Source organism: Falco biarmicus, chromosome 9 (genome assembly GCF_023638135.1).
Source record: "Falco biarmicus isolate bFalBia1 chromosome 9, bFalBia1.pri, whole genome shotgun sequence".
In the NCBI taxonomy this organism is placed as follows: Eukaryota; Metazoa; Chordata; class Aves; order Falconiformes; family Falconidae; genus Falco; species Falco biarmicus.
In genome coordinates, this window is record NC_079296.1 from 20,100,042 (window position 1) to 20,127,900 (window position 27,859).

Below are 27,859 nucleotides of genomic sequence, written 5' to 3' on the forward strand. Positions count from 1 at the left end.
GGACGTGAAACTGTTCCCTTCAGGAATGCCATCACACATACCGTGGTGCCACTGAGGGATTTTCCTGTGCAAAAAGCATCCCTACATAACTTCAGGAAAAGTGCAACTGCCAACAGAAGCTTTTCTTGTAAAGAGAGAGCTTGTGTTGGACTTTTAAGATTAATTTCTGTCTCCAAACTCCACAAATTTCATGCTTGAGCCAGCAATATTCTATTTTAGTTTATTCAGGTGGTTATAGAGAATATTACTGTCATGGATGTCTTTCTCAGGTACTTGGAACTGCATCCTTTCAGTGTGTACTCACAATATAGTTGTTAATAAACACGTAAGCATCCAGTGGCACACTCAAGGACTTGCGGTGGCGCTAATTTCTTTGGCTTGCTTTTTGAGAGTGACAATGTTTTTCTTAGGTTTCTAGCCTGTAATTCAAAGACACTCCTGTCTGCCCAGCTAATGAAGTGAGAACAACTCTATCCGTAATGCACTCGTTCTTTCCTGAATAACACGGTATCAAGAGACACTCTAAGGCTTGGACATCTTTAAACATGACAGTCATTTAGATTTAGAAGCTTCAAATTAAACAGCATAAAGAAAATGAAATAAAATGAAAATACACAAATTCATGATACTGGGAAAGCAGCTAGTGGATTTGTGCATGTTGTTGGAGAGCTTTGGTACAGAGACAGACAAAATAGAAATCTTAACAGCATCCCCTGATAGAAATCACAGACTGACACTTCAGCCTATCATTTTGTAGAAGATTGTCAGAGAAGTGTTTTCTTTGCAGCTGAGAAGACAGAAACACATTATGCAAGCTTAAAGTCTATGCAAGGAAACAGAGCCCCGCAAAACATATTTAATATAGGTTTGATTTCCTGTGGAATGCTTTCCAGATGTTCTCTCAAACAGGCCTCTCAAAAATGATGTGAGGTAATTTTTTTGCAAACAGAAGAGAAAATTCTGGTTTGTGTCACAGCATCTGAGAATCACTGTTCTAATTCTTTATTGCATTACCCTGTGCTCAGGATTTGCACCGTATTTTTCAAAATTTGTTTTATTACACAAAAGGTCAGTAGTATAAACCCATTTGTATAACCCAATTGCAAATAGATCATATTTGTTTAGAATCACATTTGAGCTTAGTAGTTTTCCTGAAACCCAAAGGAGGTCTGTATGTTAACCTATATATTAAATTAAAATTACACTCAGGCATCATCTTGAGTCACTTAAGAGGATTTAACTAACATTGATAAACTGTGAGATTAGTGTTAAGTTCTTTTGATTTTCTGTAGCAGACATTGTGTAAAAAGATCTAACAGGTCCCCAGCAGATGATGTGAGGAAGGGAAGAGGATTGTATTAACAAGAGTATATAACTTTATCTTGCTTTGCATAAAATATAGTAATAGAACATGGGTATGGGCTATGTTTATTTTAGAACACTTGTTACTCAGAAAAATGAGTTTTGTTAATAGAATAGAAAGAACACAATGTTTGTACTATTAATTTTAAGCTATAGATATGCATAGCTGGAAATATTACTCATTTTGCATGACTGAATTGCTAATAGCTCCCCCATTACCTGTGGTACTAGATGTCTAGAAGGCTCCGGTAAATGAAAACACTGGGTAACAGGTACTGGCAGACACGGTAGGGATCACGGTACAGGCAGTCAGCTGGCCAGATTGGGTTGAGTGTGGGTGCTCGGCTGGAGGAACCGGCTTTGTGGGCTGTTGTGTCTGTGCCTGATGCTCTGAGAAAGCATTTGTGATGTTACCAGGCATCTGAATGAATCTTGTGTGGTCTCTGGTGTTTGTTTCTGTATCCAGTTATTCCGCAATCCAAATAGGCTGCTGCTGTATAATTGGGGATTGTCTGTATTTTACTTCCAAATGAACAACAAAATTTTTAGAGGTAAATCAAATTCAGAATCAAATATTTGCTGGGGCTTAAGCTGTCAGTCATTAAAATAACAACAACAACAACAAAAAAAACCAACCCCCCCCCCCAAAAAAAAAAGCAGCAAACCCAGCTGAAAAGCAGCTTCTTTTGGTTAGTAGCTGAAGTTTGGGGTCCAGGATCCTGTAGTGATTTCTGTCAGTGTTGCGAAAGGTTTGGACCAGCTCTTGTGAGAGAAGCTGCTTTCAATATTCATGTCTTGGGAAACAAACTTTACTTTTTTACCCTTCCTTCCCACTTCCCAAAAAGTACAAACGCAGAGCTGTGTGTCAGGGCACAGCATGAGCCACAGGCCTCCCTGGGGTCCATGGGGACACCCCTGGGACAGGCAGGGCAGGACCCTTCAGGCAGGGCTGGTCCTACCACCCTGGCCAGGGAGCAGGGCAGCCAGGGGCAGCCCAAGTATTGGGCACCTGCCTGGGGACAGACTGGGACACCGGCCCATGGGTAGACCTGGCTCAGTGGGGCCCATGGCTGAGCAGGGCAGGGCTGGGGGGGGCTGGAAACCAAGGTCCTACAGCATCACTGGGGCTGGGGGTGGCTGCTGGAATGGGGTCCTGGGCCATAGGCTGGGTAGGGGAGGCCACAGGGGTGGGTAGGGACAGTAGTGCCCTCAGGGGCCAGATGCTGTCGTTGTTTGAGGAGGGTAGCAGCCAAAGAAAAACTAATCTTGCTGAAAAATATTAGTGGAGTTGCCGTTTACTATATCTATGTATTTAAAAAGCTGTCAGAACTTGTAGTTGCTCATGGGCACTCAGTAGTGTGTGTACATAACTCAGGAGGTATGAGATGTATTGGTATTACACGGCTCTGGTGTCTTTGAATGAACAAAAAATGGGTCAAAGTTATATCACTAAGTGCTGGGAGGATCACCTCTCCTGGGATGGAGCTGCTTCGAGGCTTTTTGAGGCTCACCGATTGCTGGAGTTTCTAATGTAGCATTTGCCTCATTTTTTTGCTGCCCACTCACTGTGTGTTTATGAAACAAAGAGAAAATGAAAAGCACCTCTGACAATGAAGCCGTTAGTTTGGCCACGTACCAACCCCTCTTGCTACTACTGCATCCCAGCAGAAGTAGTAGCGACCCAAGCTACACGGGAGCCGCTTGTAGCTGCAGCGGAGGATACTGCATTTGACCCCCATGAACGAAGTACTTTGGCTTGGTTGTTTTGTTGTGGTTTTTTTTCCCCTATAATGGTGTTATTTATCACTATGACACATATTCATTGGCTTAGTCTGAATTTTTTCAGTGTCAGATTTATACTTCCTTTCTGTTTTGAATATTGATGCAGTACATACCTTACGTGACTATACGGTGCCTGCCAAATGGTGTCTAGACACCAGAGCAACTTCGACTAATTAGTGCAGCCACCCCAGTCACTCAGCTTTGGCATTTACCTACTCTTCCTGTTACTGCTGTCAAGCCATAAATAGGTACCTGAACACAAGCAGCAAGGTAAGGAGAGGTGGCTGGCAGTGACTTCACCTAACATCAGTAACATCACCGAGTGAGTGCCGAGGACGGCAGCCATCGCTCCCTGCGCCCGTTAAGGGGGGCGGTGGTTGTAACCGCTCGCTCGGACGTCGCCGCGTACGTGTGCGCGGTCAGTGGGAGACAAGGATTCAGTGTCTTTCTCGGTCTGAAGATCACTAATGCAAAGGCAGCGATAAGGGAGATCTGAGGCTCTCAAGGCTCAGTCCCTGTGTACCAGCAATTGCAGATGTGTACAACCAGAGAGAGCAAAAGAAGCAAAATCAGCACCCACTAGCCCGGCGATAGGGGTACGTCCTGGGGACAACTCATATGTCTGGTTTGTAGAGTTGCTTTCCAATAGGCCGTGATTTCCACCAGATCCAAATTAAAAATGGGGTTTTAGAAATTTTCTGCAACTTACATCATGCTTCTAAATATTGCACCAGTACTGAATCGGTGTTGACCAGCATTAAAGAGGGAGAACTGATAAATATCAAAGATAACTTCAGAACATCAAAGAACTTTTACAAAACCTTGAGAATAAAAACCAGTGAAAATCTAATCAATGTTGCCTATGCAACAAGCTGTGCTAATATCAAACCAAATTGCCTCAAAAATTATATGCAGATTAAACACAATACTGCTATTAACAAAGGTTATTGGTAAGCAAAATTTGAAAGTTTTGATTTATCCTGCTGAGTATTTGAAGAACCACTATCACAAGGAAAACAAATTAACTTTGTTTTCTTTGTATTTTTAACTGTTACAAATCATTTTACTGGTGCTAACACAAAGCATTAGAGAATAGCAGGTTTGGGATTTTTTTTCTCGTCTTCTCAGAAAGGCTGGCTGTTGTTTGAGCAGATTTTCTTTGAATTTGCCGACAGGATTATTCTTATTTTTCCAGTTAGTGGTATACAAAATATTAAAGTAAGCTTTCCCGAAGATCTGCAGTTTACTTTGAGGAGATTTTCCAGCACTAAGATAGGACTCATTTAATTTGTGGGTTTTTTGCCCTACAAAGGGAAGATGTTTATTTTTTTTTTCTTCCTAGGAAGAAGATTTCTGGGTGGTTCTCTTCAGTTCCTTTTTTATATGCAAGAAAAAAAAAATCATTAATGCTGCTGTGCACAAAGAGGATTTGTGATTCAACAGAAAGAGAAATTAATAGTTCTTTTTAAATGTGGTCCTGCTGCATGTTATGTGCCATGTAAAACTGCCTGTCGCTATCCAGCCGTCTAGCAGTAGTTAACATGTATGTACATTGCACATGTAACATTGTGCACAGCTGGAGGCACACATGGTACAAGCTGTTTCTGCTCCAGATTACCAAACTGCTCAGTCATGGGTCAGATGGTTACCCACAAGTTACCACCTACAAGTTGCTTCCTGCTGAAGGAACACTAAGTTAACCCTAAGTATATGTGTATTTTTTTATAGGACCGCTATCTTCCAGGTGCTCTTTTTCGGCGTCCTAAAAGGATTGTCTCTTTTACCCAGACAGTTTTTATATCATGTGCAATACTTCTGTGGTTTCTAATTCAGCTAATTTCTCTCTCTCTAGATACATGGCAGTATCACCGTTTTGGTATGGCTGATGAGCATAGTTTCATCAGTGCCAGTCTACTGGAAATGTTTGGGGCTAGATCTTCAGCAAGTGTTCAGCAGCAGACCTTTGCTGAAAATACCGAATGGAGGTCTCTCTCCGTTTTTATACGCTGCCCTTATCTTTATCTCCAGTGGAAATGAATCCACATAAATATCAGGTGTAGTTAACAGCTCAGGAGAGAGTGAGAACTTTGATGGTATGAAGTTTGGATGACTCATTAGGGAGGAGGTGTTATGATGATGTCCAATAATGCTTGGACCAGAGCTACCTGAACTATATTTGGCTTATGAAAACTTAAATGTGCAACATTATCAGATCATTACCTTTTATGACCACAATTTTTTTTCCAAAATTAACATAGAAATCAAGCTGTATGCAAAAGAGATCAGCAGAGCAATTTTTAACCTCCTTTAGGGTTTACAACAAATACATTCTTTAAGCAGACTGGCTAGTAAATGACTGGTGTTATTCCATAGTTATTAGTCCTTAAAAACATTTAGAGAAGAGGTGTGTATTACTGATCTCTGGACCAATGCACCTAATAATCTAAGGGAGAACTGGACATTTAAGAATGATGAAATGATTGCAAGAAATGTTTTCAGCATTATCAGGATGCTGACCATATAATTGCATCTCCAAAAAGATTTGTTTGTGGTCACATAAATAATGACATCTAAATCTGAGGAGCTACTTTAAAAAAAAAAAATGCAAAAATATCACACGTACCACACGCTTGCTCTGTCTACCATGGCAAAGATTTTTCATACTAGATAGATGTAATAGACTGTATTCTGTCCTTAAACAGACTTACATCCAGGTATTAGCAGAATTTGTGAAAACCTTAGAAACTGTCAACTGTCTTTGTTCACAGTCGCTCAGAAGGCTGGATCCAAGCCACGATCTTAATTATTGACTGAGAGGAATCACTGCAGTGACATAGGGTTTCCTTGTCCAGATTTTATTTGTGATGCTGTTATTTATCTCTTCCCATACCTTGGAATCCGTTTCTTCTCAGTGTGTTCCCTGGTAGGTACAGTATATATTCACCAGCAAAGTAGAGATTTTATGGAAAGTTAGAAATTTATGTATACATACAGGGCATCTTGCAGGATCAGTAGAGAGCTTGACTTTTTACAGGTATTAAAAGCAATTGGGTACAAACGCCCGTCTCAAGGTTAAATGGTTAAATGAGGGAAGGAAGGGGTGAAAAGCTTACAGTTGACTGTGGTTTGAAGGCAACCATGGATTTTCTGGTGTCAGTACAGTTACTGAGGGATGGAACTAAAAAGAGGTCGTGAGAATAACTCAGATAAATTCAGGTGCAGTTTGCATACAGTCTATTTATAGGATGCTTTCTCAAACTTAAGCCTGTGAACCTTTTGAAGTTTGCCCATCACTACTTTCAGGCCAATTAATGATGTACATCCAATCCCATTCCGAGATAGGCAAAACAATAAAGCAGACAAAGATAATTAATCTCTGGAGCATGTAAACAAATAAAGTAAATAACTTGCAAATCACTTGTTTCTGCTAACTTTTGTGTTTTCTTTGCAAAACTGAAAAAGAGCATTTATGTTGCATATCTACATAATGCTAGAGCAATGCTGAAAATTCATAGATTATACTATCCTGATTTTGAGAGGGCTGTGCAAAGATTAAACACCTGATCCTGAAACATCGCTGTGAGCTGGTATATGCAAAAGAACATTTTAATCCCTTTTTCACAGAAGAGTAGATTGAAGTAGGAAGGTTAAATAATTTTGTTCATGGAGACGAAGGTCTAAGTGACACTTTACAAATAAACAAAAATCATTGCTCCAAGTTTACAGGTCCAAGTGACAGCAATAGTGGAGCTGAGGAGAGCAGGGCAGGATGGGCAGGAGAGCAGCTGGAAGGTGTGGGACCTTGATTCACCTCAGTGATGCCTCTCGAATGTTACAGACCTGAATGGGAGCATTATGTGGCTTTAAAGCACAAATAACCAGAAGAGTTCCTGACTGCTCGTCCTTTTATTTTTATTCCCCCCACCCTCGTTTTGCAACGTGGTAGTAATCTGTTAATTGCAGTACAGTTTCAGTCCTAGTCTTAAAGCATTTTCTGATAGTAAGCAGTGCTCTCCCCATCTTAGACGTGGGGTAAATGAGGTATGTGAAGATAATACAGCCATTCAGCCGCAAAACTTGATGCAGAGCACACATTCCCTTCTTCTCAGCCCCAGGCACAATACTGTAGACTTCGGATAAATGGACATTTTACAAGAACAAATAAATTCTCAGTGCCATGGCTCTGGGGGGCTGTGGGGACCATGCCATCTGGATCTGCCCGCCACCCCAGTTCAGCCAGCTGGTTCGGCAGGACAGTCCGGAGCAGGAGTAAGCCCACTCCCTGGAAACTAGGGGTAATACCAAAGCAGGTCCTGCCTTAAATCATGTAGTAAGAAGACTCTACTGAGCACAAATATACAATTTTGTGTAATCAGTAAAACAGCAGAAACTGTTCTGAATCTGTAGAATAACAGACTCCAGTTAGAATTCAGATCCAAAATGACTGCTCATATGATAAAATCCCTCTTTGTCTATTTTTTGGCATGAAAATGCAGAGCATTTCTTTTAGTACAGGGTAGGCATTTCCCTGTTGTTCTGTCCCTTTTAACTGTTTTCTTACACTTTCTTGTTCTGGCTTCGAAAATGGATGCTGGAAAGAGATCTGTCTCAGAAGGAGACTCTCATCAGCTGAAATGCGTCCAATATACATTTAAGTTAAAGAATATTAAGCCTTGTCCAAAAATAAAAAGAGTGTGAAAGGTAAGAATGCCTGCAGGCTTGATTTTTAAAGATACGCATTTTTCTTCATGTTGCAGATCTCGCCTTGCAGATTTCTTCACAAACTGCCAGCCTGAGTCACGGTCTGTTAGTAGCTGTCTGAAGGAGAACTATGCTGACTGCCTCCTCGCTTACTCGGGGCTTATTGGTAAGGTGGCAGGGAAGGGTGAGGGCATGTTTGGTCTACGAAAAACATCCAAAGAATATTTTGAAGGCCCACATGAAAAAAAACCCCTCTGAAATATCATATTGTGCTATGTGATACTAGGCAATATTCTCCACCTAAGTGTGTTGGCCCTGTGTTACCTTACAGAGATTCCCGGGGCAAATTTGTACGTTGCAAGGAAAGTAAGGACAGAAGGTAAGGAGAGGAAGGTGCTTGGATTTGGGATAAATTCAAGCTTACGAAGTGAAGCTTAATAAGGTGGTTGAATATGGGCGGGACTATGAAGTAGGAAGTTAAAAAGAACAAGTGAAACTGCAGCTTGGTTGATTTTGCAGCTGTTCCCACAAAGTTGGGTAAGTACCTCTTGGTTTTCAGGGAAAGTTTGCAGGACATTTGAGGAATGAGACAGTAGACCAACTGTCGCGGTTTAACCCCCAGCCAGCAACTCAGTACCACACAGCCGCCTGCATGCTCCCCCTGATGGGGAAGAGATTTAGGAAAAAAGTAAACTCATAAGTTAAGAACAATTCAATAATTAAAATAAATAAAATACAATAAAATAAAAATAAAATAAAAATTAAAATACAATAACAACAATTGTAATGAGAGAGGGAGAGAGGAATAACAAAGGGGAAAAAACAAGCGATGCACAACACAGTTGCTCACCACTCGCTGACCGATACCCACCCAGTCCCTGAGCAGCGATCAGCTGGCCCCAGCCAGCCCCCCCAGCTTATGTACCGAGCATGAAGTCCCATGGTACGGAATAGCCCTTTGGCTGGTTCGGGTCAGCTGCCCTGGCTGTGTCCTCTCTCAACTGCTTGTGCCTCTCCAGCCCTCTCGCTAGCAGGCGTTGAGAAACTGCAAAGACCTTGACTAAGTATAAACATTACTTAGCAACTACTAAACTAAAACCATCAGTAAATTATCAGCCTTATTCTCAGACTAAATCCAAAACGCAGCACTGCACCAGCCACTAAGAAGAAAACTAACTTTATCCCCGCCAAAACCAGGACACCAAGCCAGCCTTGTTCCACTTCCAGCTGCTATTCGTTCCATGATGTCCTTTTGTCTACTCTAAATGTTTCCTGAGATGTCTGTCAATGAGGTGAACTGAGACCAAATTTATCTTCTGAAATCTTCCTCTCTCCCCAACATAATTAATTTTCTTTGCTGTCACCTTCCTGACTGTCAACAGGCACAAGGATACCCGAATGCAAGCCAGACTCCGTATACCACACACAGCATTTGATTCCTGAAAGAGATCATCTCAGGAAGGTGAACTTATGGTAGAAATACCATGGTTGGGCAGTACAGAATAAGTGAATGTCAAAACTCTGAAACAAACAAATTTTAAAGGCCACCAGATATGATGTTTTAAAGCTTACAGCCTGCACCTGCTGCTATGCAGTAATATCCCCTTCTGTTGGGCGTGAAGGTCCCAGCTGAGGCCCTGAAGCAGATCCTGCTGTTAAATAAATGTCTCTGGAGATAATATAACAACAACAACAAAAAAAATTCTATACCAGTCTGGGTTTGCTGAAAAATGTCTGAAAGTTATATTCACTGGCTTACTGTTACCATTCTTGTTACCCTAGCAGTTAACAAGTGAGCTAAGTCTGTGTAGCCACTGGTAAAATAAGATGTGATGGCTCCAAAGGATATGCTTCTACGACTTAAGAGATGAAGGCACTGGGCAAAGGGTATGACATATGAACAGTTATGACAGAATGTCATTTGACACTAAACCAAGGAATTGAATAGCCCTGAAATCTGATCTAGTCAATGAGATTAAGATGTCTAGCAGCTGGCAAAGAGTAACTGTTACTAATAGATACTTCTGGGGAAGAGCTGCCAAGAAGTTCTTGCTGGACTTGGTGAATTTGTTCTCAGTTTTGTTGGATCCATTTTTCAATTGATGTTACTGTGGATGACCATGCTGCAAAACAATCCAACACATCAGAAATGTGGAATGCATCCCTAAGGAGTTGAAATCAAAAGGAGACCTAATTTTCAGAGGAGGAAATAAACATTTTTCTTCCTTCCTGCTAGCCCCTAAACCTGCTGCAAAAAGATAGGAACTGACTAGTGTTCCAAGAGTTTTTACTTGGTAGTGATTCTGATAAACCAAGATGATTACCAAAAAATAACAACAACCTTGCGTGTGCTGAAGCAGTAAATTCCTGCTTCTGATGTCAAGCTGATATGAAAGTGGAGCAAATAATTTGAAGACCATCAAATTTGTAAGATGCTGAGATAGAAATCTGAGATACAGTCTTGCAAATGTCTGCTTAATGCATGTAAAACACAGGACAAAGAGATAGATGGACTGTGGGTAAGAAGCTGTTACAGATCTATTCATTCATCACAGCTTCAGGATGTCCAGGTGTTTTAATTAAGATAAAATATTGTTCATTAAAATAAAATATTATTTCATTTAGCCATTTCATTAAATGTAGCAAAAATTGCACCTCCAAAGAGTTTGTTCAGGAAACTGAGGATTCTTTATGGAAAATATAGTAGATGTGATTCTGCTGTCACATACGGTGACGTAAATCAGAGTTAACTTCACTGAAATTAGTGGAGTCCCACCTGAAATGAATTGCTTAAGTGGAAATGGAGCCAGGCACATTTTTGATCTGAGGTGCTTTACCAGTTAAATGGAGAATAGGCTGTATAGGGTGCTTTAAGGTTTGCATCAGGGTGTTACAGATATAATTTTAAAGATTTGTATATTTTTGACAGGAATTTTGACAATCTTAATTCATTGTTTTAAGCTCCTTGTTGTAGTAATAGTGATAAATTAATATATTTTTAAAAATTAAAGGAAAAATATAAAAATTACTAAATGTAGAGCAAGACCGGAGACAGCAGTGTTTGAGATTTGGTGCTTGGTTGCAGCCTAGTTAAGCCATCTGGACCTGTCTTCACTCCCACATCAGTCACGTATTGTTCTAGCTGCTGATTTCAAGATCTGCTTCAGCATTCACTTTCTGACACATTTTCTCTTGTCCTCAGTAAAAAAATCCAACTAATTTCCCTGGGGTTCCTAGGAATTCCGTAAGAGTTGATGTGAATAAGCTGGAGCTGCTTTGGGCCAAAGGAACTTCAGTGGCATGCCCCTCCTCCTGGGCTAACCATCCTTCTCATGCTTAACTGACCCAAATTTGAGCAACCTCTTGGCTGTGTTCAGGTCAATTCTGCTTCGGTCTAAAATATGGAGACCTGCTGCCTGCTACCGAGACCACCGCAGAAGTATTTGATAGGTAGAACACAAACAACCAAGCATGTCCTGTTTTACTGCCAACCACCACGGTTTCTCTGATCCATTCTTGCCCTTCAGCAGAATTTCCAAGATGCCAGCTAGCAGCGGGGTGGGGAAGGGGAAGGCACACACGTTGCAGGGAAAAAAGAAAATCCACCTCAGGACACCAAGCATATAATCTGCTTGGGTTCACATCTGCCCCCAGGTTTAAATGACAGTCTGATTTTCTACTAGCTGCTCTTTCAGCCACTCTCTTTTTGCTGGATGTACAGTTTGTGTGCTGTGCATACACATTCCTTGTCCTGTCTTTCCCATATTTGTCAACCCTAATTGTACCTCGGTATCTGTTACAATTTTAGCCCCTGTCTTGACCCATTTTAGTTACCTTAGTACCTTTTTGCGATAAGAAAGTCTTACCTCAGTGACCTTTTAAATTTCCTTGATACATTTCTGGTTTTTTAACCCTTCACTAAGCATTTGTTTCTTAAACTATTTTTTTTTAAAGCTACTGTTTTCTTTCCATTTGCAAAATCCTCTTGATTTTAATTTTCTTTCACTTCTTTCCAGATCATGTCACATGGTTGAAATTGTGTACTGAACCATCAAATGGATAATGGACAGATATTTTAATTTGTTTTATTTTAATTTAACATCACTCTTCTTATTTAAGTACTGTCAAGTTTTCATTAATGGTGCAAATGATATTTGCCTATTTTACTAAATTCTCTACCTCTATTTAATAAATTTTGAACAGTGCTATTTACTCGTGTGCTAATCTCATGTAGAATTTGAGCAATTATACTGCAACTATCTGTTAAAAGCTGGAAGCAGATAAAGATATGGGATTGCATTCTAATTTAAGAATGTCTCAAAACAAGACAAAAGATGCTTTTTGTGACTTTGGCAGTAGGACTGCATCCATTTTCCCAGGCCAGCTCGTAATGTCTCATCTCCTTTGTCTCCCGTATCATGTTATGAAGCAGTTTGCATGTTGTTTTGTTTAGTTCCCAGTGCTACCTGAAAGGCTATTTGACATTATTCTGCGATTTGTGTTATTTCTAATGTTCATTTTTTTTAGCTTGATGTTTGATAGCCCTTTCCTGTGTGTTACTTCAGACTCTTGGACCCCAGACCTATGGACCAAAGTTCTTCTCCTAGTGTACACTTTGGGTCTCTAATATTTATCCTTCATATATTGCATCTTCTTAATGACTACTTTGATGTCAGCTTTGAGGAGATGCTACCACACATCCTCACAATGTACAGCCTGTCCTAGAAGTGTAGATTACCAAATGAGGAACATGTTTCCTGCAACAGCTGTCATCAGTACAGGTCTGGAATACCTGCCTCTTTTTATTATTTTTTTCTGTTTGGTCAGACAAATACATGTTCAGACTCCTCACTCCTGAGGGAATTTTGAAATATCCGACCTGCTGGGTCAATGCCTTCAGTGAGACTGCTGGTTTGAATAAGTGCTGATCACATAACAGTTGTCTGATCCAGATGAATGGTGACACAGTTGCTGTATATCTTGTAGGACACAAAATGCCTTCTTTGGTTTCATTTCATTCTTGGTAGCCTTAAGTTGACATATAAGCGTGAGAATGTTTACCCAAGATTGTGTAATCAAGTTAGAATGAACCTGTGGTTGGAAGTTGTTGACAATGGTTAGGAAACAGGAAACTACTGAAAAGTAGTGACACAGCAAGATTAATAGCAATTTATTGCCTGCAAAGAATCTGCTGTACCTTTTCATGCATGCTGGATATGGTTTTGCTGTGTTTGTTGCCATAACCCGCTCTGTTGGCAGGTCCCTAACGAACACCCTGGGGTTAACACTGCTCCAAGACATATTAGCACTCCTCCCAGCATGGCTAACATTCTCCTTGCTCATGTGTTTCAGGCTGGCTGGAGACTCAAGGAGGGAACGCAGGTCTGGATGTCTAGTTTCAGCCGTTTATTTGCAGCTAGAACAAAAATGAGGAAAAAAACCCCACAAGCGAGGAAGGAAAGTTGTATTTTTAGAGTGAAACTTGAAGGACACAGGTCCACATATGTTTGATTTGGCAGCAAAGACGTTTTCAGAGATTCCCACCTTCTCCCAGTCCATCCATCACCTGTGCCACTATTTGCCACCTGTCAATTGTACCGATGCAGCAGCTCTCTGTGGGATTGCAATATAAATCTTTTTGGAGGAAAGGAATGGGTCTCTAACATGCAAGTCATTTTGCAGTCCCTAAAGTGGCTGCATTCAAACACCGGCGGGGGTGAAGTATGGCACAGGACTGGGTGTCAGAGGGCAAAGGGAGCCAACAACTGGAAGGTAAAGCCCTGCCATGGCTCTGCGTTGTGAATCCAGCTCTGAATACACAACTTACCAAGTGCTGTTTGCTATCTTCTTCGTATGGAAAGAATATTTCAGTACAAAGGATGCTCACCACACTGTACTTCGCTCTTCGTTAACAGGCACGGTGATGACCCCAAACTACATAGACTCAAATAGTCTCAGTGTTGCCCCGTGGTGTGACTGCAGCAACAGCGGTAATGACATAGATGAATGCCTGAAATTTCTGAATTTCTTCCAGGATAACACATGCCTTAGTAAGTACAAAATCAGATGTCTTTACATGTGTTTTAGGATGTTTTCTGGATGTCTTTATTGTTTAAAGATGTTATGCTATATCAAGGCCATCTCTTTGCACTTTGTAAGCATGATTCTGCTGTAGGTGTAAAAATTAAATAAAAACAAGTATGTCTGCTACTATAGTTTATGGTCAAGACTGCAAACATCACAAGCTTTTGGAAAAAAATTAAAGTAACAAAGTTGTATCATATAGAAAAATGTTTACATCACAGATCATATTTGGACCCTAATATTCTGGCAGCATCTGTACCAAAAAATTGCAACACCTGAGGGGCTTCTGTATAATTTAAAAACTTCATATAAAAAAAGACATGTAGTTTGTGATATGAAGGATTTGCTGTAGGTAAGTATAAATTGGATTGTGCTTGCAATTTATAGCCAAGCTTCAGGTTTCTTAGGTTGCTTGATTTCAGATGCCTGGTTTTAAAACAAGTCTGGATGGTACCTATTGTAAAGATTTTGTTAAATTATTGATTTTTTTTTTTTTTTCAGTCAAACTCGCTTCCAAATTAGGGACTATTATAAATTTCAGAATGGCTCAGTGGAGTCGATTTTGGCAGGTTCTCTTTTCAAATTTCCTGTCTGCCTGCAGCAGCATAATTGGATGATGTGGAGTGTGCATCAGAGTTTTAATTTCAGATAAATGAGGAGACCAAAAGAGCTTGGCTTCCCTAGCCTAGCAGAACAGAAGTTGAAAAGATACGTGACTGTCCTCTGAAACTGCATTAGAGGGGCAAGCCCAGGAAGGGAAAAGGATTACTTAACCTAGAGGACAATGTTGGCATGAGATCAGAAAGGGAGATACTGGCCGTACATGTTTAGGCTCAAAACTGGAAAATTTTTAGCCATCAGATGAAAGTTAAGGAATAGGCTTCCAGTGGGAGTTTTGAGAATAAAAAAATCTTACCAGTTTTAAAAGTCTTATTTCATCAGCTTATGAAAAGAAGTATATGTTGTTGCTTTTTGTCAAAAATAGCAAATGAACTCGATGATCCGGACTGTCCCATCCTGCCCTATATACTTGAGCTAATGCAAATGCAGGCTTCAGTCTGTATTTTAGTATAGGGTCTGAAAATCTCCATTCTGTTTGCTACCATCTCGGTAGCTTCTCCACAGGCAGCGTTGTTCTGAAGACATGGGGAGCTTTGCATACAAAAAGTGAGTGTCCTGAGTTGCTATTAGAAGCAATATTTATTGAGCTTTGGAGGAATCATTTACTCAGGATCATTTCACAAACAATAAAAAAAACCCAAACCCAGAAAACAATTCAGACCATGACTGGGTAAAATTTAACAGTATAGCATCAGACCTTCAAACCTAATGGGGCTGCCACTTACATGTACTGTAATACATCAGATTTTATTCATTTGTGAATGTATTAACTGGTGGAATGTTACAGGTTCTCTTTAGAATATAAAGATAGAGCGATCCCTTGTCCTTTCTTTTGCCATCAGTATAAAAGCATTAATGAAGACAAATCAAAGACATTAGAGGTTACTGTGAGACAAATTATAGTCATCCTACTTGTAGAAGATGTCTTCTTCATGAAGAAATTAAAGATGTTTCTGGTTTAATACAAAGTGTTTTTTTTACAGAGAATGGGAAAAGTTAAAATTTTATTTTTTGATTGTTACTGTCATTAATAGGTCCTCCAGTGAGTGGAGAAAATGTCATTTGCTTATTGGATGAGATTAAAACCCCTGCCACCTTTTTTAGACAAAACAAAAATGACTTTCCCTAATGGGAAGAAACTAGTAATTTCTTGCTAGTCTGTTTTGATAAAGTGTATTTCCCCTTCAAAGTGGAAAATAAACCAGTGATCTGAGGCAGTTATAGAAGGAAGATGTGGAGTACCGGGCTTAAACGTTTATTCAAAAACCCATTTGGGTTTTTTACGCAAAGTGGAATAGCTGCGCTGTCTCCTGAGGGCTAGGGGACTCGGAAAGCAGAAGACCTCAGGTGATGTGTGTACTGGGTCTGGTGTGGAGCTGGGGTACAAAGCTGAGTTTACCATGTCCCACATAACACATCTGAAATCCTGGTCTTGCACCTCTGTTAAGTGCTTCCCTAGAAATTCCACTCTGGAGTTGAAAAGCCTTTTGCAACAGATTTTAAGTTGAAACAAGAGTGGAAGTTTTGATTTCAGAAGGTGAGTGTGAATATACAAGTGAAAATCCCAGTCTGTTCTAATATTTATTCTAATATTAGTCTAATAATTAGTCCAAATAAAGACAAACGTTGTGTTGTTTTCTTTTCACATGTCTTAGATACAGTGTTTTTTTATCTTAGCATTATCCTGTCGAATATGGTTTTATATGAGAACTGTGAAATTGGCCTAATCGCAAGAAAGCTAAAAATCCAAATTAATAGGCACCAAATAGGATCTATTCCATCCTAAAATGTGGGGCTGTGTATTACTTTGCTTGTACTTTTATCCTCTTTGTTGGAAGATGCAAGTTTATTGGTAATATTACAGTGGTCCTAACTGCTGCCTCTCCAGTTAAGGTTTGGCCAGTCTTAAATTCTGAAAATCCATCTTAAGACTTTACTTTAGCTACTCTGAAAGTGAATGTCCTGAAATCTGTTTACATGCTCTAGAATTCCTACTGAACTGAATGAACTGAACCTATCTGTTCAAAGGATTTGTTCACACTTGCCTTATAGTGCAGTAAAAAGAATTGGCAAGTAAGAGGAAAAGCATAAAGCAGTGAGTTAGTTAATAAAAATTATTGAGAGGAACTTTACTGGAGCAATTAGACACTTGAAGCACCTCCTTACAGTCATTATGGTTTTTTTAAATATATTTGAAGTATGTATGAAAATTTTATATATATATATATATTTATAAACATATTTAAAATATAATGTATGTGTCTGAAATATTATGAAAATATTGGGGAGGCATGGAATACTTCTCCTGTGAGGACAGGCTGAGAGAACTGGGGTGGTTTAGCCTGAAGGGAGGCTCTCGGGAGACCCTACTGTGGCCTTTCTGTGCTTAAAGAGGGACTATAAGAAAGATGGGGACAGACTTTTTAGTAGGGCCTGTAGCAATAGGACAAGGGGTCATGGTTTTAAACTCAAAGAGGGTAAGGTTCAGACTAGATGTAAGGAAGAAACTTTTTACGATGAGGGTGGTGAAACACTGGCACAGGTTGCCCAGAGTGGCAGATGCCCCATCCCTGGACACATTCAAGGTCAGGCTGGACCGGGCTCTGAGCAACCTGATCTGGTTGAAGATGTCCCTGCACATTGCAGGGGTGGTGGTGGATTATGTGACCTTTAAAGGTCCCTTCCAACCGAAACCATTCTATAATTCTACCACAGAATTATAGAATATCTCAGGTTAGAAGGGACCCATAAGGATCATAGGGTACGATTCAATCAAATAATTGAAGCCGTCGAATTGTAAAGACCACTTTTACTTAGAAAACCGGAAGGATTGCATGCATTCCTGTGATCCTGCAATAATGGAAACAGAGAGTTACAGTTAATTTAGGAAGCCATAGGAGAATATTGCTTTATATATATTGCCTTATTCAGGGAAAACAAAGAAAAATATCTTTCCACTCTTCCCACTTTGTCTCCATCCACCCAGCTGATTGTGGTGCCTTTTAAAAATCCTTCTCTTTGCATGTTGGAGTTCTAAAAACTAATATCAGAATAAAATACATCTCTTTCAGATGAGAATGAAATGTAAATTATTTTATAAGGCAAGGAATACCACTGAGCAGAAGTATTAATAACTTCCACATATTAGTCCCCAGTGAAATTGTTTGATTTCTTGTACAAAGAATTTGAAATAAGAAATCCCTAAATCCATGTTGAATCCCCAAAGACCTGATTAAAAACTGTTTTTCTATTTGTTTATGAAAAAAACCAACCAATTTACTATTGCCATAAACACACTCGTTAATCCCATGAAACTGTGATAAGCTTTTTAACTTTTATATTCTAAAGTTTTAGTTTAAGTATGCTTCCCTCACCTAATTATGCAGATTTTGATTGAAAACTGTAAGGAAAAGATTGTCTTAGTTAAAACATTTTGTAGTTATAGGCATGTTAGTTTTACTACAACAAGCTGTAGAAATAAATTAATATTTTGCCTGCCCTCTGTATTTAGTTCACTATGTAACATCACCTGCCTGAATCAGGACGTAGCATTCATTGGGTGGTGACAAATACGATTACAGTAAGTCCTAGAGCTTCTGTCAAGAATTACTGGGAACATTACAAAGAGGAGGCTGCACCAGATAATTATGTGACCCCGGACTCTCAGTTATCGTTTCTGATATGTTCAAAATTAAGACACATTTTTCAGCATAAAAATTGAGTTTCTATAAATACATATTTTCAATGGGATCATCGTCATCATAATAATGGTTTAAAAGTCAGTTCAGCTTTCTGCTGTTTGTTTAGAAATGGAAAATTCTCTGTAATTTATTTTTACAGAAAATGCAATTCAGGCCTTCGGCAACGGTACTGATGTGAACGTGTGGCAGCCAATCTTACCAGTACAGACCACTACAGCCACAACTACAACAGCTTCCAGAGTTAAAAACACAGGTTCGGAGACCACCAACAATGAAATACCCACCCACAACGATTCACCAGCATGTGCAAACCTGCAGGTAAGAGAGTCTTGTAACTTGTTGCGGTGTGGAAATTAACATTTTTCATCGATGTGTATACAGAGTAGTCTCCTGCTGCATAAACAGATCCCTGCTTAAATTGGAATATCTTTTTATTCTCATGTTGTAGTTACAAGGCAGATATGTTGTAAAATATCAGACACATTTTAAATCAGAAATGTGCATATTTGAAAGTGGACTTTATTGCCTCTCTGACTATACAGAGCATTGTATTTAATTTGTTGTCACAGGTTTGGGTATGAACGTGGCAGTCTCCAAACCCTGCCACAATATGTCAGATTAAATTAATCCCCTGAGTAATCCAAATTCAGAGGGAACTCTTAATGTCAGCTAGCATGTCCTGCTACTTGCTTTCTTTTGTTATTGGCAGTAAATTTAAGAGGTTTTTTCGGCTGGGTAGGTCTGTGTATTAGAGAATACGTGGTGCTACAAACCCCGTGGTGAAGAACCTGGACAAGGATGGAAGCTAATTTGAATCAGGCGCTTTCCTGAGCTGGGGTCAAAGTCACGATGTGGTTTTGGCCAATGGCTGTAAGTGATTTCCTTTGACACTTCAGTTAGGTTATTCATGGCGTGTCATTGATTCATTCTGGATTTAATGAGGCTCATCACTTGCTAAAGGCAGTATGTGCAGCTCTTAGGGAGTTTGAAGAACTCAGGCAGGAGACGACTGCAAAATGAAGGCAAGAAAGAGGTAACAGGAAACTTAAAATGAAAACATCCTTAGGCCCAGATTAGAATCTGGGGTTATAAAAATATCTGGTGGTTTAAATGCAAAATTAGGTCAGGGATAGATCAGCTTGGCCTGTTTATTTTTGTCTTTACAGAAGGAAAGTTACTATGTGACACAAATCAAATTGTCCGAGTTTTAAGTTTTCATCAGGTATTGAGATACTTTCTTTCTGGATTCTCAAACTCTTCCACACTTTTAATATTCACATTTCACTTATAAAAGATTGATTTTATGTTCTTTATATTAAGCTATATAAAAGTTTCCATGTTCACCAAAATGGAGGGTTTGTATCCCTTGGAAATGTGTTTTACTTCTTAAGTTTTTGTGCACCACTCTGTCATCTTCATCCCGTTTTAGTTTCTTCACTCTATTTTGTGTTGGCAGATTGCATATGAATTCACTTTTTTCAGAGGCATTAGAGAGTCACAAAGTGTATGGGGTTAATAATAGATGGTGTTGAGTTTAGGTCTTTCTGTTTTAATTCTAGTTTTCCTATCTGTGCATTCATTATTAGTTAAGCTTTGTAAATTATTGATGAGAGGGAGAGAGTTGTAGGCGTATATTTCTATACGCAGTAGTCATTTGACCAAATAGAATACGCTAAAAAGAAGTTTAATCTTTTAAATTTAAAACTTGGAATAGCTTGCATTTAAAGGAAGACCTTGATGGAATGTTATTAATTCACTTTGTGTTATATTAAAGTATGGTTCTATGGGATAGATGAAACGTTCCTTTTCCTTCAGTGTTCGTATAGTCTCCTATAGAGTAAGGCCTCCAGGTGCTAACAAAGTACAAATGGTAAGTAACGAACTGAGGAAACAGCAATCGATCACAAATATTGTTGGATTCAGTTTGATTTGCAAACCTTCCTCAAGCCTGAAGTACTTCAGTGTTTTGAAAAGGAATGACATTCTTCCCTGTCATTACCCATGCTACTCTGGCATTTTGAAGTCGCATCCCGCGTGCGTTTATCAGCACTGCTTTAGAGCTGTGTTACATGTACCCCTGCTATACCTGACACGAGAAGAAACAGCTTCCTTTAAACAAATGGTTTCTGCTGTTTGGGAGAAACTCTAGATAAAGTCCACACTAAAAGGTCACTGAAGTTACGTGAATTAAGCGGGTTTGTTCATGTGAAGTACGTTTCTGGTGCTCACTACTTCCTTCTGTCAGAACTGAAACACAAAGAAGAAAGCTCTTATATTTTAATGCATTTCAAAAAAACCCAAAAAACAACTTACGAACAGAGCCAAAACAAGCCCACACTTTTTTTTGTTTGGTTTTTTTTTTAAAGAAGCCTGTGCTTGTTGGACAGTATGGTGCCACTTTGCATGTGAGACCTAAACCTCAATGCAAATGTTACAAAAGAACTAGAGGTATTCGTACTGCACTGAAGGGTATTCATTCCAAGGCTCTCCTCCCATGAAAAATATGCCTTTGTAGTTACTTTCAAAACAGGAACTGGTGCGACCAAAAGCAATCTGAAGGCCTTTGTTATACGCTTAGCAGTTGAGCTGGCAGGTTTCAAAAAGGCAATATAGCCTAAATACTGTGAAAAGTAGAATTAACAGCATTAGTTGCAGCACAAAGGGACAGAGGCAGAGAGGGGATAAGGCAATGATCGTTGAGATGTTACAAGTCTGAGTTAGTGGGTTTAAAAACACAGTGGAGGAAGAAAGAGTCGGAAGTGATTGATTAGTATAAATTGCCACGGAAATAAATACAGTAAGGGAGGAAAGAGCAGGAAGTGATTGATTAGTATAAATTGCCATCAAAACGAACAAAATCTAACCTCCTGGGGTTGTAAAATACAGGGCATACACCCAAATCTGCCAAGACTGTCACTGGCTGAGCAATTTTTGATGCATGTTTTTCTGACTTGTTCAGAAGGGTTGTATGAAAAGCAAGAATATACTAATGGTTTTGTCGCTGTGCCACACTCTCCTGCGCACATGCAGACCTGGGTGTTGGAAGGGTTGTGAATGCTTAAAGAAAACGTGAGGTACTCTTTGTTTACCTTACTCTATTTATTTCAGATACCTGTTGAAGGTTTGAACTTGCAAATAATTTTTGCTTCAGTGGTGCTGTTTAGAAATTGTTCTTCATTTCAGTTTACTATTGCTACAAGAGTTTACAGTTCTTTTGTGGTGGTGTTTTCTTATTTCAAATTGATACAGAGAAATTTTGATTTGTGATATATGCTTCTTTTATGTTTACATATGTATTTGTGTAGTATACTCTTTTCTTCTGTCCCTAAATTAAATCAGCACTCTTATCTTTGCCAGCACGATGCTTTACTTTGTCAAGCATCCTATAAACTCTTTTTGTAAACCTGGCTTCTAACAAATTTTACTAAACACAGAGAGCAAGTAGTGGTTAGTTTTATATAAAATGCTAAATTCATGGATTTTTTGAGGTGCTTGACATCTTCCAAAGGATCCTCAGCACCACAGAAAAATTATTCATAAAATATTTTGAACAAAATGGAAGATGAATGCCAACAGTGTGCTCCTTACACAGTTGTGTATAAGTAATTGCTGTCCCTATCCTTTTCCTGATAGCTTCGCTCTAACGTTTTCTATTTAACTGACGTATTTGTTTATCCTTCATTCTCAGTCATAATTTTTATTCAGTCGGCCAGCCAAAAAATGGTTATGGTCTTTCGGTCTCACATTCTGTCCCCACTGCTTGAACCGTCAGGTTGGATTATTTGAAAGGGACAAAAGAACGAGTTTGGATGTGTACTCACACCATGTATTCTTCAAGAAAAGTGCTGCTTCTGCATTTGGGAGAGATGCATGGAACTGAAAGATGATAATGAAATAAACTTCAATTGATAGATTAGACTAGATTAGATCAATTGTTACTACATCATCGAGAGAGATTAAAAAAATAAGACTTTCATACTGGGTTTACTCTATTATTTTAGAAGACATTTTACACAAGACAAAAAAAGATGGTTAAGGGCATTTAAGTCTCAATTTATGCATCAAAATCTATCAACTTCCTCACTAGTTCTATACTTTGTATTCCTACATTTATTATGAATGTCTTGCTCTAGTTAACCCTAGCTCAGCATTCAGAGGGAATTTAAGGTTTTGGGGTTTTGGAGACGTGTGAACAGCAGACACATGTAGTTGAGATGCATGGCCCTTTGGACCAAAGGCACATACCAGTATGTGAATGCCATTGTAACCTCAGCAGCAAAATTTTTTAAAAAATATGAGATAGGAATTAAAAAAACCTAAACATTTTGTGGGGAACAAGGAGGAAAAGAGAAATACAGATACTTAAATACGTCGATCCTTTCTTATCTGCATGTAAGGTTAGTGAGTGTTTAGAACAGACTCGGGTCATATTGCAAGCTGTTCTTCCACAAATTCACATAATTCCACATAAATTTGGGATTTGAAAAAATATCTATTGTGGCAAGTCTTAAGACAAAAACAGGAGACAGGGCTCAGTCCCCTGAGGAGACCAGGACTTACACATGACTCACAGACTGAAAATGACTGTGCTTTTACTTGTTCATCTATCTGTTGCAGGTCTTCAGCGCTTTCTGAGGGTCTGCTAATCTGGTGTTTGGAGTAGTGTCTATAATTATTTAATGTGGCTTCCCAAGTGCTAAATACTATTAGTATAAAGCATTGTGTAGGTGTTTGGAGATGGTTAAAAGCTTCACTGTAGTATTCTGAGGATGAAGACGCAGCAGGTACGGAGCTCCCTGGACCGGTAATTGGGTGGAGGGTGAATGTAAGCAGGAAACACAGACAGTATGTAGGTGTGTTGTTGATGGAGTACTACAACTGCTGGGGCAGTTCACTGGAATAGGGACAAAAGGAACTTGATTTACCCCCTGAAAACTGGTATAAACTTGCCCGTATGCCTGGCACCCTTTTCCCTCAATCCTTTCACACAGCCTGTGAACTTGCTGTTTCTTTTTCATTTTGTCAAAAGCAAGCACTATCCTTTCAAATGCCCTTCTTGCTCTGTCCCTCAGGAGAAGTCATACTTGGACCTCTTCCTCTGGGCATTGCAACTATGTGGAAAGTTATAGTCTGGGGCAAAAGATGGACAGGAATATAAAACTCTCAGTGCCGTGCCAGAACCAAATTAGAAAACAACCAAAAAATAATTTGACTAAATGTTTCATAGGAAAAGATTTAAATTTACCTCCTGTATTTCCAGGATTAGCTGACATAATGGGGTCAGCCTGCTGGTACAAGTAATTTAGAGAACCTGTTGGCAGCTTTTCTTCTGAAAAAGCAACATTTTATATTTGTTTCAGTAGAAATTCTGTTGGACTTAAGGAACTCTTGTGTGATTTTCACATTCAGATTAAAATCTGACAGCCAAGGTTAATTTAAAGTTTCACCTTTAATCTTATATTGGGGCACCGAGCAAAATTCTGTGTTTTACCAGAACGGAGACTGCTTTGTCCATTGGTTTCATTGACATTGATTTCTGTTAAGTTAATCTTTTGTTTGCTTCAGCACCATGCTGGAGTGGGTCCTCAAAAAATGTGGATGTATAAAATTCCCCAAGACTGTACTCATTTACTGCGTGGCTCTTGCACCTCTCAGATAGAACCAGAGAAGGTGAGGTCACCGTCAGCAAGGGACAGCTTTGGGTTTTCAGCCTCTATGACAATCTCTGTGTTCACAGGCAGGAAAGTCGTCAGCAGTCCCCCTGCATGGCTGTTCAAACAGTGGAACTCTGTGCCAAAAGGCTGCCTTGCAATGAACGTATACATACGTATGTACTAATGGTATGATCATGTAGACTGCTTCCACTCGGAGCAAGTATGTCCTTGGGTACTTCACCACCATTGCCAAAAAATTTAGGACCACACAAGATGGATAATTTTCAAGTGTGTTGAAATCCCGCTGAAATTAAATATCTGATTAATATAGGTAATTAATTTCTAAGTACAGAGTCTTTTGCCTCTCTTTTGAACATCAGAGGAACAGTTTGAGGATATAGCTGTCATACCCTATAGGTTCAGATGTATCACTTTAGTGTCAGTGTTGCTATGAGACATCAGCCATCAGTAGTCAGTAGAAAATTGTTCTCATTTAGGGGCCTTGGTTGAACTTAGTCGAACATTGAGTTCCCCTTGCGAGATCGGTTATGATTTGTGGAGCAGAGTACAGAGTAAAACTCTCTGAAAGTGTAAGTCAGCACATCTCTGTTGTTAGCATCAGAGCTACACAGGTGTCCAGTCTCTTTGGCATGTAGAGCTCTCTGCAAGACTGGACCTTATATTTAATGATCAATAATCCGATGAAAAATTTTTAATGTTGGAAGTTGGTTGTAATAAACTTCTGTTACTGAAAGACAGCAAAATGGCTTATTTTGCATGTTAGAATTACAGTTTAAATTACGTTTTTTTGATTAGGATTCTTTTCACTGTACCAAAATACTGTGCATGTATACTGCTGGAGAGCATAATACTTTAGAATTATTTCATCAATGATAAAATATTTTACAGTTCATTTTAAAAAAAAAGTTTTAATAGTCTGAGCATCTTTGGTGTATTATAATACTACAGCACTTTATAGCAGACTGTAAAACTCCAGATTACAGTTTTAGGAATCAAGCAATTTTGTTTTATAGTTTAATAATTGTTCAATTGAAAATGAGTATGAGGTTACTAAAACCCAATTTAATGACTTACAAAAATACAACTTTATGAAAATGTACTACACACCTTTACAGCAAATTGAAATTTCTATGAACAGATTAAAGTTCTTATCCTCAGAAAGAATTCTGCAAATTATTGCTACTAAAAGCAGATGTAGCATTTGCAGTGTTCCCCTAAGCCACAGTTGTTTCTGTTTCACATCAGTATCCGCTTACAGGAATAGCCACAAAAATACGAAGTGCTACAACAAACTGAAATCAGAAAATTGGATCACATCAGATAAGCCAAATCAAACTATTCATAGCTCATGTTATTGCTTTATGTGATTCTTCATCATATTAAAGGTATTCCTAATGTCAGCCAACTTCAGTTCTCAATCAAATACCTAGTTCATCATGTATGTCCGTTTTAAAACAAATAGCTCACTACAGCCTGCAAAAACCAGCCTTAAAATGGAGTACAGTATTATAATTTAATTTTAAGGCATAACTACTGCTAATAAAAATTCTAGGTCATTGCATTGTGATGGTAGATGTTTAATCATACTGTCTTTGGAGGGATAGTTCATAATATATTGTGCGTTTATGGGACTTGACAAAGTGCTTTGTTTAAGACACATTGTTTGCTGTTAGCACATATTAGGTTTTAGCCATGACTCTGCTCCCATTGATACTTGTTCAAGTGAAAGTAACGCCAGTTATGCCAGCAGGCAGGCCCCGTTGCAAAGCAAGTGCAGGCAAAAGCGATAGTGCCACTAGGTTTCTAATGGAAAGGACAGCAAGCATAGAGTTCTTGAAATCATTAGTACTTTTTTTTTTATTTTATTTTAACGGGAATAGCTTGCAGGAGTCCTACTTAAAGCCTAGAACGCCATCATGCCAGCTGTTCCGCAGGCACGTAATGAAAAGGTACTCCTGACCTTAAAAACCCAGTGAATTACAGTTAACTTCAGTGAAGCTATCACCTCATAGCCTTTATTTATTCTGAAAACACAGTGTATTTGCGTGCTCTAAAAACAATATATGTATTACTATTACAAACCATGCTAATGCACTATGTTATCCTCAAAAAGTATATCCACAGAGATACATGACAAACACCGAAGTGAAAGACTGGTATCTTTATCTCAGATAACAGATCCAGTTGTCAATACAGAGACGTTTCTTTCTAAAATATGAAAATAGCTTGGCAGTTGCCAGAATAGATCAAAATTTAACAAATAAAGTCTGCCTTTATCAATTCTGCCATTTTTGCAAAGAATTGTTATTGGCTAGGCAAGTGAAAGGATTTCGCAAGGCTTTTATAATTGAAATGTACTTTTAAACACTGTTATTGAAGCAGGTATTGATGTGTTTGTTTCGTAGTGTGACGGATTAAGACAAATGACAGTGTGGAGGCCAAATAATTTTAGATAGCAAAGCATATTAATCGCAGGTGCATACAGTTGCACAAATTACATGCCACCTTCATCTTGCAGAGGGGTTGAGAAGTCAGGACAGCAGCCTAGCCATTTGTTGCAGAAGCTCCTCGTTCTGTGGGGGAGAAGGCTCTCTCCTGGAGACGGACCCTGATGTGTTGTGCACAGTCCTGGTGCAGGGTCATGACGTTTGCCTCCCTGAAATCCCCAGAGGTTAGAGAGATGCTCACAGATCCTGCAGTAGGGTTGTGGGGCTGCCTGCCCCACAGTCTTTTCCCCAAATCTTTGTTCCCCTGTATTTTTATGAGTCCATGCATATATAAGTGGGCAGAGAAGAGCTTAAGGGTGACTGTGGGGTTTAAATTGTGCTATAATTCCCTGTTGTGCTGTCACCCTTGTTGGCTCTTGCAGTCTGCTTGTTGCAGACACTTCTGGACACCTTTTGCACTTCTTAGTGATCAACAGGTTGTTTGCATAGATTAGCTATCGATTTCCTAGAGCACACCAAAGCTGTGCTGTTGTCTGGGACAAGTGCTTGGTCGTATTTTGTCTATTACTACAGCAAAGTGTCTGTTAAAGTTCACTGTCCTTTGCTCACAGCTTTGTCTGATTATTTTCAGTCTAAAGCAATTTTAAAGAGGATAATATCTGGGCCGTATGTGGAAGCCACTACCCTGTTGTAGCAGGTCCTGAGCAGTTTTCAGGCAGAGCTCTCCAAAAGCCTCAGGAGCCTTGTGCATATGTTTAATTCTCTATTCCTTAGTAGTTTCAAGTGTTCGGGCTGCTTTGTTGCTGGTTTTAGCTGAATCATTACGAAGAACGTAGTAGAGTGAAAGCATTTGAGGAAGGTGTATGAATTTGAGTACTCCAGTGCTCAGAAAAATAGAAAGGATAACCTGTTACCCACTGGTTGAAAATGGAGGTGAAGTCATTGTCTCCTTTTACGCATCTTGCAGAACATGCCAGTTGTGGAAGTGGAGGTGGCAGCTGTGTTCATCCTCTTACACTCAGTCTCATGGCAGCGTTACTTGCCCTGGCCCACAACTGTAAGCTTTCCTGTGGAGGTCTGAACGCCTCTGCAGTACCAGCAAAGAAAATCACACTGCTTTTAGAGAGACAGATTCCCTTAAACTCATACATGGATAACAGCTCTAAACACAACGATCATTTTTAAACACTTCTGGTACTCTTGGAAACCCTCCCTACTGGAGATAATAAAAATTCAGGAAATACACTATTTTGTCATGGAGGAAAGTTCCCCTTTGGGAAACGATAACCAAGACTAGTTCCTCCTATTTATGTGATGTGAGTTGTTAGACTATTATTCTCAATTTACTGGCATATCTACCCCATCTCGGAAACTTCACTTCCAGTTAGTTACCCATTAGTCTTTATTAGATCCTTTTCCTATCTATCCTTTCCTCTTTGTGTGTGTGTGTGTGTGTCCCTGTGTCCGTGTGTGTCCTTGCAGATCC

The 27,859-nt window shown here is 39.3% G+C and overlaps 1 protein-coding gene across 1 annotated transcript in view; it reads left to right on the forward strand.

The window, feature by feature from the left end:
* GFRA1 (GDNF family receptor alpha 1) overlaps positions 1 to 27,859 on the forward strand; it is a 143,172-nt gene that overhangs the window by 97,070 nt on the left and 18,243 nt on the right. Inside the window, exons 5-7 of the mRNA XM_056351363.1 lie at positions 7,902 to 8,011; positions 13,761 to 13,895; positions 18,391 to 18,569. Of these exons, the coding sequence (XP_056207338.1) occupies positions 7,902 to 8,011; positions 13,761 to 13,895; positions 18,391 to 18,569 (424 nt within the window). The remainder of the gene's footprint in view (positions 1 to 7,901; positions 8,012 to 13,760; positions 13,896 to 18,390; positions 18,570 to 27,859) is intronic.